The sequence below is a fragment of the Crocodylus siamensis genome, chromosome 13 (assembly GCF_052110815.1).
Source record: "Crocodylus siamensis isolate JL-2025a chromosome 13, ASM5211081v1, whole genome shotgun sequence".
Lineage (NCBI taxonomy): Eukaryota > Metazoa > Chordata > Crocodylia > Crocodylidae > Crocodylus > Crocodylus siamensis.
This window is the reverse complement of record NC_143407.1, coordinates 9,222,489-9,234,245: the sequence shown is the minus strand read 5'-3', so window position 1 is coordinate 9,234,245 and position 11,757 is coordinate 9,222,489. Positions and strand designations below refer to the sequence as shown.

At 49.8% G+C, this 11,757-nt stretch overlaps 1 protein-coding gene across 2 annotated transcripts; it reads left to right on the top strand.

The window, feature by feature from the left end:
* The first annotated feature begins 4,650 nt into the window (after positions 1 to 4,650).
* CLPS (colipase) lies at positions 4,651 to 10,459 on the top strand. 2 transcript variants are annotated; one of them, XM_090025390.1, is made up of 3 exons: positions 4,651 to 4,734; positions 6,115 to 6,237; positions 7,429 to 10,459. In XM_090025390.1, exons 1-3 carry the CDS (start codon positions 4,651 to 4,653, stop codon positions 7,558 to 7,560), a joined length of 339 nt encoding a protein of 112 aa, XP_089881516.1. In that variant the 3' UTR covers positions 7,561 to 10,459. The 2 variants fall into 2 exon arrangements, with proteins under 2 accessions (XP_089881516.1, XP_089881515.1); XM_090025389.1 differs by lacking the exon at positions 6,115 to 6,237.
* Positions 10,460 to 11,757: the final 1,298 nt, after the last annotated feature.

The following is an 11,757-nucleotide window of genomic DNA, read 5'->3' as shown; positions in this document are numbered from 1 at the left end:
CCCGGCTCCGCGGCCAGCATCAGGGCTCGGTGCCCCCCGCGCTGCAGGAGAAGCCGGCCCCCACCCCCCCCCCCCCGGCCCCGCCCCGCTCCTCCAGCCTCCTCCCCCGGCCGCCGCTCTCTGCCGCCCTTCAGCACCGCGGACAGCGCCGGCGGGACGGAGCCGGAGAGCGGCTGCAGGGCGGCGGCGGAGTCCCTCGGGCATGCCCTGACCGGCAGCCAAGGCAAGCAGCCAGGAGCGCATCTCCACGGGGTTGGGGGGGGGGGCAGGATGCAACTCCCTGGCCCGGCAGGGAGGGTGTGGTGGGGGGAGGCAGGATCCAAATCCTGAGCTGGAGTAAAGCGTAGCTCCACTTGGGTTGCACCGCCGGCACCAGTGGGGTGTCTGGTTTGCAATTAGAGGAGCGACTGGGTGCAGCATTGTTCTCGCTGGCTCCCGGCTGCACTGGCAGTGCCAAAGGGGGATCTGTGGATCTGCTGGTCGACCCAGCAGGTGCAGGTGGCACCAGCATTGTGTGGGGAGCAATGGCATTGGCCCCAGTCCTGGATCAGCTCTGCTGGGGGAATGCAAGCATAGGCAGGATACTTTCATTCATGCAACCTATTCATTTAACTCCCTTCTGAATGTGCCTGGGTGTTGTGTGGTCTGGCTGCCATGGCTGTAGACACCCAAGCACAAGGTAGATCCCTGAGCTAGAAGTACACCAGCCAGCCTAGATACTGGTAGAAGTGTCAGTGGGGCAGCACAGTGTTCAGAGCAGGCTAATTTACCCTCTTTACAGCCCATGCAGACCTCTGTGTTGGCTCAGCTAGATGGCTACCAGGATTGAAGCTAACTAGTTTGAGTATGTCCATGTTCTAATGGAGCCACTGCTGTGATGGAACTGCAGACATACCGGTACTCTTAGCGGTAAAACCAGTTTACCCCTCTGTATACCGACACTCTCACTGTCGCTGCCACTGGCAGAACAGCTCTGTTGTAACTGGGACAGAGAGGGATTTCCTAATATACAGGGGTTCTCTTGGGAAGATTCTTTTAATCAAGACCTTGGTATTAATTATCAATGGAAAATGTCCTAACCTAAGCTTCTTTGAAATGAAGGACTTCTTTAGTTGCTCAGTGTTAGCTGGCAGGAGATGGTCTGTTCTCTGGCCCTTTTAGTAGGGCCAAAGTCACAATACTCTGGAGTTATCTGACACTTGCCTACTGCTGCCCATCTGTTAGCACTCAGAGGGCAAAGGGCTTGACATGACTGCAATATTATCTTGAGGTGTAATTTGAGCATTGTGCCTCACCTGAGTCTTCTGCACACACATGCATGTCTATCGCTCAAGCTAATAATAGCTTAGGGTTGCCCAGGCCAGCCCAGCAAAGGTCTTGTGCTGATTTTTGTTAGCCCCTGAGCTAGTAATTCAGAAGGCATCTCAGCTATTCTGTGCTACTAGCCCTTCCCCACCCCACTTCCTCCTTGCAGAGTTCAAGGGGTCTTTAAAATGTGGCCAGACTCACTGCAGCTAGCTTGAGAAGAGCAACTTCAGCATGGATAACTGGAACCATAGCTGCAATGTGGAGAAGCCCTCAAAGGCTTCAGGCCAAAAAAAAGGGCTGCAGACCTGTTTAACCATTGTTAGAAGTGGACAGAGAGTGATAGGAAATGCAAAGCTGCTCTGTTCCCAGATCTGTTTTCCTTTTATCATTTAACTACTGAAATATTTAAAGAGCAAATATATGGACGAACAGGTGTTGTTTGCTGGTTCCTTCTGGGCGTGCAGCCAAGCTGTTATCAGTGACACTGTGGGGCTTTAACAGATGCCTTGCTGGAGTGCAAGGTATAGCTAGAATGGCTGAGAAGAGATGGCAGCTGGAGGTCTGGAAAGCTTTGTCACAGTGCCCTGACTAATTTACAGCTTGGTATTATTAGCCCTTATGCTTTCTTCTTAGCTCATCCCTAGCTGAACTGCAGCCAGGGTGAAGAAGTTGTTACTTTTGGGCCAGGCAATGACTTGTGTATTTATGCTGCAAAGCAGTTGCTCGGCAGGACAAGACTTGGACTCCTGCTGGGTCATCCATAGCACCTTGAACTACTTGTCCCAGAGCACTAACATTCACATGGATGGTGCTTGTGGACCAAACAGGATGTTTAAGACCACACCACACTCTTGCCGTTCCTATTCCCCTTCAACCTTGCCCCTCCTATAGGACCCCTGAATCAATAACACTGAATACTGACTTCCAGTACAATTCGGTTTCTGTTTAGCAAACTGCCAAGATGAGCACACATTTAGCGTGAGCAATTTAACTGCTATAACTCTTAACTTTCCTGGCCCCATTCCCAGATGTTATTTCATATCTTAGATGATAAGGTCTTTTGGACAGAGACCGATTTCCAGTCTCAGCAGTATGGGGCCTCGTGTGTGACTTTTGCCAGTGCCAATATAAGGTGTAATGAGAAGGGGCACGTGGCCAAGCAATGGTTTTAATTGGATCATTTATTCATTTCAGTGGAATCAGCCTTGTGTTGGGTCCATCTGGCTAGCCAGGATAAATAAGTTTCCTAGATTCCTGTAGCACATCATTTGGCATTGCAGTGGTTCAGTAGATTGGATTTACTGATAGGGGTCTGCAGGGAAAGAAAATTAAGTCCATTTTGTGACTTTTGTTCTTTTAAAAGGAGATCATAAGGGAGAGAGGATTGCCAAGTGCTAAGATTATGGGGCGGGTTGTCAGGAGTTCTGGACTTTAAATCCCAACCCTGGAGACCAAGTTGCCTTGCACAGGCCATTTCACATTTATATGCCTCAGGTTCACCTTCTGTGAAGTGCCTCCCAGACCCACAGGAACATATATAAGTGTGACAGGGACCTTAGAAGAGAGGTCCTATATAATACCAAAGCAAAATATATTCAGCAGCACAAAATTACTCATGCCATCTTGTTACCCTTGAAGGTGTATTCCTTGATACTGATTAAGTCTCAGAGAAGCATGCTAAAACCAAAAATTGCCTCTGATTTTGGGTGTTGAAGGTGTTGGGCCTGACTTTCAGGGGTGCTATATACTCCCAGCTCCCACGGATTTCAGCAGTGTTTCCAGTACCTTGGAAAACCAAATCCTAACTGTTGGACCGTGGAATTTGGGAATGCCTACTTCAAGGGCTACTTCTGAAAATGTTGACCTCTTACCAAGCTCAGGATGGAGTGAGGACTATAACCCATAGACCCTGACTCCTAGCCTAGTGCTCTCACCACCGCAGCTCGTTCCCATTTTGGAGGTGGGGACTAACTTCATATCAGCAAAAAGACCAGGAAACTAGTCTGTGATTTCAATGCTGATAAAACCCTGATGGTTGCATTAGCTTGCATAGCTCTTTTCCCAGGTCTGCAGGCTGTGGTGTGGGCATGCCTATTTACTCATGTGTAAATTTGACTTGGCTTACTGAGTTTCTTTCTCATATCGGCTAGGATGAAGTTGGAAGTGTGTAAGATGTAATGCTGTCTCCCAAATGACTTGAAGAATAGAAATCTATGGAGGTTGGGTCTGGTCTGAAACCCCTCCCCTGAACTATTAGTCCAAATTCTGTATTTTTGTAATGGGCTGAATCAAACCCACACTGAATGTGGGTGCTTGAGGCTTGCATGTGAAGCATTCCTGCAGTCAGGGAATCTGGGGGATTTCCAAGGAGAGAGAGGCAGGCCGGATTGTAGGTTTAATTTCCTAATCTCTTGATTAGAAAAGCTTTTTGTCGTAACAAAGAACCACTACAGAATATGGTCAGTCCATTTCATAGAGATATGAATATCTTCTAATTCTTTTAAGAAAATTTGTCATAAGAAAATGTTAGCAAATTTCCTTCCAGTAGTCGGATGTTGCCAGAAGAGAAGGTACTTTCTGGAATTCACACTACTGTGATTGCAGTAGTAAATTTTTCTCAGGAAAGGCAACTGAAATCTCTTGCACATCTTCTCGAGGGACAACTCTTCTTTGTGGCCACCAGTGTGTGTTCATGGGATCTCTCTTTGACTGTGCTGCCGGTCCTGGTTCCTTGCCATGACTTTCATTGGTCTTTGCTATAAGAGAAGTGCTGGCTGACCAAAATATGGTTGAGCGAAATCCTTCCCTTTTTTCTGTGGTTCCTGATCTTGCCGAGAGAGCTCATGAGATAAGCATGGCTGTACTAACTAATCTATAGAGACCTTGAGACTGGCCAAAAGGGGCGCAGCTGTGGAACTTCTCAGCAGATTACCTGAAAGGTAAAAGCAAAGAAATGCTTTGATTTTAATCTTTGCATTTATTGCCGTTAGTCGGTCTTTGGCTTAATTTAACTAATAGACTCTAAGACATTGGTAGTATAATGATGAATTTGCATGGGATTCTATTCACCTTCAATAAGAGCAGTGCCTGAGCAGAAATTGGGGGATCTTTGTTATTCTTATCTGTTTCTGTCTTTAGCTTAAACATTTCACACCATGAAAAAGTTCATGACCTTGTTTTTCCCTAAGCACTTGGCTCTGCAGAGGTATGTGTGTGGATGCAATTGGGAAAGGGCTGGTCATGTGACTAGGGAGACCTGTTTTATATACTTGAATCATCCCTGCACCTTTCTGTCCGTGCCCTGACCCCAGCAGAGAGACTCTTGGGTGGTCCTATCGCACCATGGAGAGAACTCTGGTCCTGCTGCTGCTCTCTCTTGCTGTCGCCCAGTCATTTTCTCACCAGCGAGGACTCATCTTCAGCTTGGTAAGAAGGGGATCAAGCAATGTCTCGATTCAGCCACACAGACTTCACATGGGTCTGTGCCCACTGGCTCTCCAGAGAAGGCAACCCTCTTGGGGTGGATGGGAATTACGTGTGTGCTTGGGGGTTTTCAGGATGCAGCTCAGAGTATCCTCCCTCCTTCCCCTTGGTGATTCCATAACGTAAGAGAAGAAAGGTTTATAGAGGCATCTGTAACAGTTGAACATTCAGTTCCAATGTATTTGATTTCCTTTTGTAGAAATGCCAGTAATATAGGTCCCACTGACTTATAGGGTGGCCTCACCGACTAGTGGCTTGATATTTGTAATCTCCTTATGAGACAGAAATTTCCTTTGCCCCATTTTCCAGAATGGGAAACTGAGGCCCAAAGAGATTAGCTGCCTGCTTTTCAGAAGTGTTTTTCAATCTTGCTTCCATCAAAGCCAATGAGAGCAGCAAGAGCTCAGCACCCCCAAAAATAAGTGCCTTGGAAGTGTGGATGCTACTGGCAGGCCCAGAACAGATCTCTGGAGTCTCAAACTAGTGTCTGAATCACCAGGCTAGCATGGACCAACTCAGCGTTGGGTTGTGATGCAAAAGGTGCCTGAGCCTATCATAACACATACACGTGAGACAGTCCCTGTAAATCACAGAGCGGGGTCTTGCAGAATTTGAGGCAAGGAGCGGGAAATGTCAGCTTCTCTGGCTAGGATTCAAGAGTGTTGGTTGATATGCAGCCTACTGGGCACGTTTCAGCTGTGAAATGGGATATAGTATGTGTGAATGGGGCGTGTGTGTGTGTGTGTGTGTGTACAGTGGATATACTTTTACTATTCAACTTTGCGCTTTCTTCTTAGGAACTTATTCAAGGCCAACTTCTGTGGACTTCACTGGGCATTTTCCTTGAGTCAGTACCAAGGGAGAACTGTAGAATTTGGCCCTTAATGCATGTGGATGGATTGAAACTCTTTACACCCTGCATGTGCATGAATGTACGCATAGACTGAAGCCCATGCACATTGTCTGTCAACCTCCTGATTGGGGGAATTTGTTACAAAATTTCCCCTTATGTACAGAGTACAAGTCTGCTCACCCTTTGCTGGACACGTGGGTCAAGTAGCATTTTGTTGGTCCCTTGACCGGTCCCACTGTGTGAGCCTGGGTGCAAATATATGGACTGCACCAGGACACACTTGTAAGAACCTCTGTAGAGTGGAGGAATCTCACTTCACTCCCTGCAAGAGTTATCACTGGAGATGGGTTGCACACTAAGCAGCTAGGACCACTGGATGCTACCTTCAGTAGGAAGAAGTAGGGAGATATGGACCGTCACCCTGGGGTACTCGGGTCCCTGTATTGACTCTTGCTGTGCTTTTATTACAGGACAATGGGGAGCTGTGTCTGCAAAGTGCTCAATGCAAAAGCAAGTGTTGTCACAGGACCAGTGGGCTAAGCCTGGCTCGTTGTGCAAACAAAGCCATCGAATTTCAGGAGTGTTCCCCAAAGGTACGTGGCATTTCCTGAAGTTCTGCTCTTCCACTAGCTCTAGCTCGTGTTCCCTCTAATGTGGTTTTTTCCTCCCCCACTCTTGGCAATGCATAACGTGGCAGAGATTAGGGCATGTGGGCAAATTATGGATAATGGCCTCGGTCAAGGAGCTGGGAGGTTCCATGCCAAAACACTAGATCACTGTGAGGCCACCCTCTAATAGCCTCTGGGATACTCCTTCCTTGAAGCTGCCCTCAAACATCCTTGGCCTCTCAACATTTTGCATCCTGCTGTGACTGGATCTTCAAGACCCATTCAGGAGACCCTTTTCCAGTGACACCTTCTTGCCAAGATAGCTCCACAGCCCTCCCTTCCCCACCAACCACAGCTTCTTCCTCCAGGAAGGCTCTCTCCCAGCCCCACCAGAACTAACCTCCCTGGGGATGGAGCCCAGAAGCTTTTTCTGGGTCCCGCTTATGCTCCACTCAAACGTTGCTCTGTTATGGGACTTCCTTCAGCTGCACCCATGAGTGGACCCAGATATGAATGACAGTCTACTCCCAGCATCACTGAGAATTTCCTTGTCTAAGAGGTTCTTGGTCTGCACGGAGAGAGGGCAGGAGAAAGGGCCCCCACAGACAGACTCAAGTGTCCGTGGAACTGACCCTGCCCTGTTCAAACCTGGGAGTTTTTCAGTTAAAATAATGAGACAACTGCTTCAGCTGAGACTAAGGCCCATAGCCTGAAAGGTCTTTAGACACCTACATCCTATTGAACTGATGGTAAAATCAATAGAAGTGAGGTGCCTAAATAGGAGCTGGATACCCAAATGCATTTGAGAAACTGGGCCCGAGTCCCCTACTTGGCAGCTGGCACTTCCTCTTTAAAGTCTCATGTGGAGCAACCAATAGGGAGCGGCAGAGACTCTTCTCCATACCTGTGTCCTGCTACTTCACCATTATGAGGTAGCTAGTTTCTTGCAGGCATCGCGTCGGCAGCAGCACTCGCATGCAGAGAGGGTGGCAGCTGTCTAGACCGGCTCAGGAGGGCTGCTCCATGCTAGCGGACAGTCGGGGAGAAGGTGGAGAGATGGTTGTTGTAGGAGAAGCGGGCCAGGTTGCCCAGGCATTGCTGGCAGAGTAGAGGGAGCGCTGGGTATACTCCAAGCAATATCCTGTACTGTTACCCTTGCCTTTGTGTCCCTTGCAGAGCCTCTATGGGGTTTACTACAAATGTCCCTGTGAGCAAGGCTTAACCTGTGAGACTGACAGCAGCCTCGTGGGCTCCATCACCAACACCAACTACGGCACCTGCCAGGATCCACAGAAATCATCCAAATAAAGGTGGAATCGCCGCAGGGGACCCAGACTGCATGGTTGTCATCCCCCACTCCTCTTCCAAAGTACATGCCTAGTATCCATCACCCCTTCCCATGCACACGTGCATCTTCCCCAGCCTACGTCCCATACATACACGACACCTCTTCCTGTACTCCACATGTACCCCTTGCCCCATGACCTGCCTTGTCACCTACACACAAAACACCCTGCTAACCACACCTTCACTGAGCTTTCCTGCAGTTACACCTATGCCTCTACATTGACCCACAGATGTGTTTTGAAGGACCTGTGCCTGGCTTCACAAGCCATGCTACCTTGTGTGCTCCGGGTTGTAGCCTTCAAAATACCTTTCCCCTTCTCTGGACTTCAGGATGAGACTAATGCACTCTTGCTTCACTGTCATGGTATCTGTTCTCATCTCTTCAAGACCCCCCTTTTTCTCTCTCCAGTCCCACAACCCCTCAGAAATAACTGCCTGCATTTAATGTACTCGTCCTTCAGCTGACACTTTACGAAACGGGCTAGAAAGAGTCGGCTGCCTTGTGCTCCTTCCCAAAGCCAGAAGCAGTGCTGATTTCACCCTGCCTCGACCGTGGCTTCTGAATGATTGCATTGTACCCTCTCGTTGCACAATAGATCACCAGCTGCTCGGTGGGGCTGCTGTGGTTCTTGTTCCCGCAAGTGTCACCCTGCCTGGATCCAGCTGCGGATGGAGAAGGAGGAATTTTATGGCGCTTCTGGAATTCCCAGTAAAGAGCTGCTTCTCCCGTTAGTTACATTGTGAGATCTGGGGTTATTTCATGCTCCAACACACAGGCACAGATTGCACAGGCAGGACAGAGAGCACCACAGGCCGGGGGCAAGTGTAAACAGAAGAGAGATGTTGGCTGGGAGGATTTCAGAGGTCACAGGAGACTCATGCCTTGGGCAGCACAAGGTGACAGAATGGCTTCCTCCCTCCAGGTGACATTCCCTGCTGTCCTGTGGGCACCTCACTGGTGCAAAAGCCTTCTCTTCCCCCGCACCCAGTGAATTTCCCCTTCCAGAGTACTGCTAGCTCCATCACAGCTGTGCAAGTGTCTTCCAGCCAAGATGTTACCTAGTTGTGGACTATGTAGGACAGATTGCAGTTTTCTCAGCTTTATTTATTAACTGAAATAATTGACCAGACAGCGTTTCTTTTTGTTCCCCAGCCAGACTTCATCTCCCACAAACTACCATGACCATGTAAGTTCTGTAAGGCACTTGCCTCTCCTCCTGAGGGAAGATCATAGACCAGGAATGGGCAAAATGCGGCCCAGATGCAGCCAGGCAGGCCGTTCCATCTGGCCCGCGGGACCCCTCAAAAATTTAGAAAATTAATATTTATCGGCCCCTGACTGCCTGTCATGCGGCCCTCGAAGGCTTGCCAAAACTCAGTGAGTGGCCCTCCGCCCCAAATAATTGTCTGCCCCGTCATAGGCCATCATGGAAGCTGTTTCATCAGGGAGCTCAGCCGACGGGAGAATGGGAGCAGGGCTCGGGCAGATGCCAGCCCCACAAGGCACTATGCCAGCGGGTCAGAATGGAGAGAGGTCGGACTTGATTTTTTGCCGCAGCATTTCCTTAACTGTAGGGAGATAAAAATGTTTACTAACCAGCTCCACTTACCACGTATCCTAATGCATGTCATGAGACTGCTTTCAGGCTGTGCGTATGGAAATGCTGTATTTCACATACCACACACACCTTTCCCTTCAAAATCAGTCCTCCAAAATTAGGGTGCATGTTTTAATCAGGGAAAATGAGTTCCTTCACTGGAATAGAAGCATGGAGACACTGATGCTGAAATGACCACTGCTTCTTTCTAGCCCAGCAGGCAGTGGGAGTGGAGTCCAGTGTTACCCCTCTTGCACTGCTGAGGAGTTGGTTTTTGCTGTTAGTAGTAGTAGGCATCTCTCCGTTTCACGAGACAGTAGAATTATGCTGCGTGAGACTTCAGCTCGCTGACCCTAGTCCTCCCTCAAAAGATAAAGCGAAGCTGGAGTGACCACCCCAGGGCACAAAAGCCTAGGCTGTGTGTATGGAAACACCGAGCTGCCCACACACCAGCGTCCCCCTCAGCTGTGCTGGTTTAATCCAAAGGAAAGGCTGGTGCCAGTACATGTGGAACCACCTTGGCTGCAGGAGGCCCTGGAGCAAAGAAGAGCATCCATTTGTCCATCTATTGAGGCTCCACTCCTAGACTGGCTGCCAACCAGGGTTAAAGATCCCATTCTACCCTATTGTGGAGTGGACTTCAGTTAGCTGAGCAGACAAAAGGTGCTAATCATTTCCTTAGCAGCTGTGAGAGGGCGAATGCACCATAGCTTGTGCCTGCAGCAACTATTGAGCTGGCTCAGGCCAAGGGAGTCGCTGCGTGCGGTCATCTGTGGCTCTGGAAGACTCATTACTCCTACTTTCTGCCTTCCTAAAACAAGCTGTAGGCTTATTTGGAGGCACATGGAATACTATGGCATTTCCATACACTGTAATGGTAGCTTATACCCCAGGTGCCACTAGGACCTGTGAAACTATACACTGTAGGTGGTTTCCTTTGTGCAGTGCTTTACAATTGCTGTTTTCATGGGGTCAGAAGGAAAGACATGTTCCTATGTAATTTTTTTTTTTTTGGAGCAACAACCTGAGGCCCAGAGGTAATTTGGCAATGGGTTAAGAGCAGCAGCAGCCCCCACCCTGCTACAGTACAGAGGTGCAAGAATGTCAGTGAATATTGGAGCCTCATCTGTTTTTGCAAGAAGGGATACAGGGTGTGGAAATAGGGTGGTATCCTTTTAAATAGCTTGTGAGCCCTCCAGGACTGACCCAGATGCTCACCAGGCCTCCCGAACCCACCCAAAGTGTATGTGTATTTGTTTGTGTGTGCGTATAGGTTGGCACGTTGCATATATAGTAAATGTGGTTGTTGGGGTCCTACTAGGCCCATGTGGTCACTTTGTTCACTGGTTTGGTAAGAGCAAGACACAGCAAGGGGGAACAGAGGCACGGAAAGGTAGAGAGTGACTTGTTTCAGGGCCTGGCAATGCAGCATCAGCACCAAGACTGGAGCTCTGCCTCCTCCTCTGCCTTAGTCACCAAGCAGACCTTCCTCTAGTGCCAGATGCATTTGTGTTGCTCTGACACAAGTGCAGCAGCCTGAATTCCCCTGAGCATCCATGAGTGCATTTCAGGTGTGCTGGAACTGGCCAGATCTCCTGTATTTAACCAGTATGGGCACTGGATGGTACCACGCGTAACATGGAGACCATGGGAGTCTGAGAGTGATGGGAGAACTGGGCACTGTGCCCCAGGGGCAGAGGCAGCCCCCGGGACACTAAAAGGGTTTGTTAGCCATGTAGACGGGGATGGATTGAACTGTTCCCATTGGAGGCTCTGTGGGACCCTAGGGCACAGGGGTAATGGTGGGCTGACTAGTGCAAGTCCAAACCCCGTGCACCGAGATACAGGTCTTCAGGCAGGCATCCTGCAGACAGGCAGGGCTCCCAGACCTATTGCTCTTGGGCTCCTGGGCTCTGGCAAGGAGGAGCCTTTTCCTGTTTTCTTAGCTCCAGTCTAGTGGCCCGTGGGGTGTACCCCAGCAGCCCGGTCCCTGGAGAGAGACTGGGAGGCAGGGAGAGGATCTCCCAGCACGTTCAAGGGGCTGGGCCTGGCTCTCACTCTTTCACAGGGGTGTGAATTCTGCAGGAGAGAGCCTGCTCTGATCCGGGCATGGGGGGTAAAGGGCCAGGGAGGGCAGCGTGGCTCTCAGCCAGTGGGGCTGTGCCAGTGGTGACCGGCACCTTGCAGTTGCCCTGGATCTGTCTAGCAGGCAGCATGGGGATGGTGACCTCCTACCAGCCTACATTGATTTAGCTTAGGGCAGAGAGGTCACAACCCCGTTTTTCAGGCTCAGATGACCCAACTGGTACAGAACCCAACTCTGCCTCTTCGTTGGGGAAAGCTGCCCTGGTGCCACCAGCAGCAGTGCTTGGAAGGGGGGCAAATGCCTGGCCAGACCCAGCCTGAGGGGCACAGGGGCCATTTCCTACCCGAGGAAGGAGCTAGGCTTCTCTCCTACCCCTCTGTTCCTTAAGGGTCTGAATCTGTGGGGAAAGATGGAGGCAGACCCTCAATCCCAATCTGGTTTATTAATCTCTGATGATCACTCTGGTTATGCTGC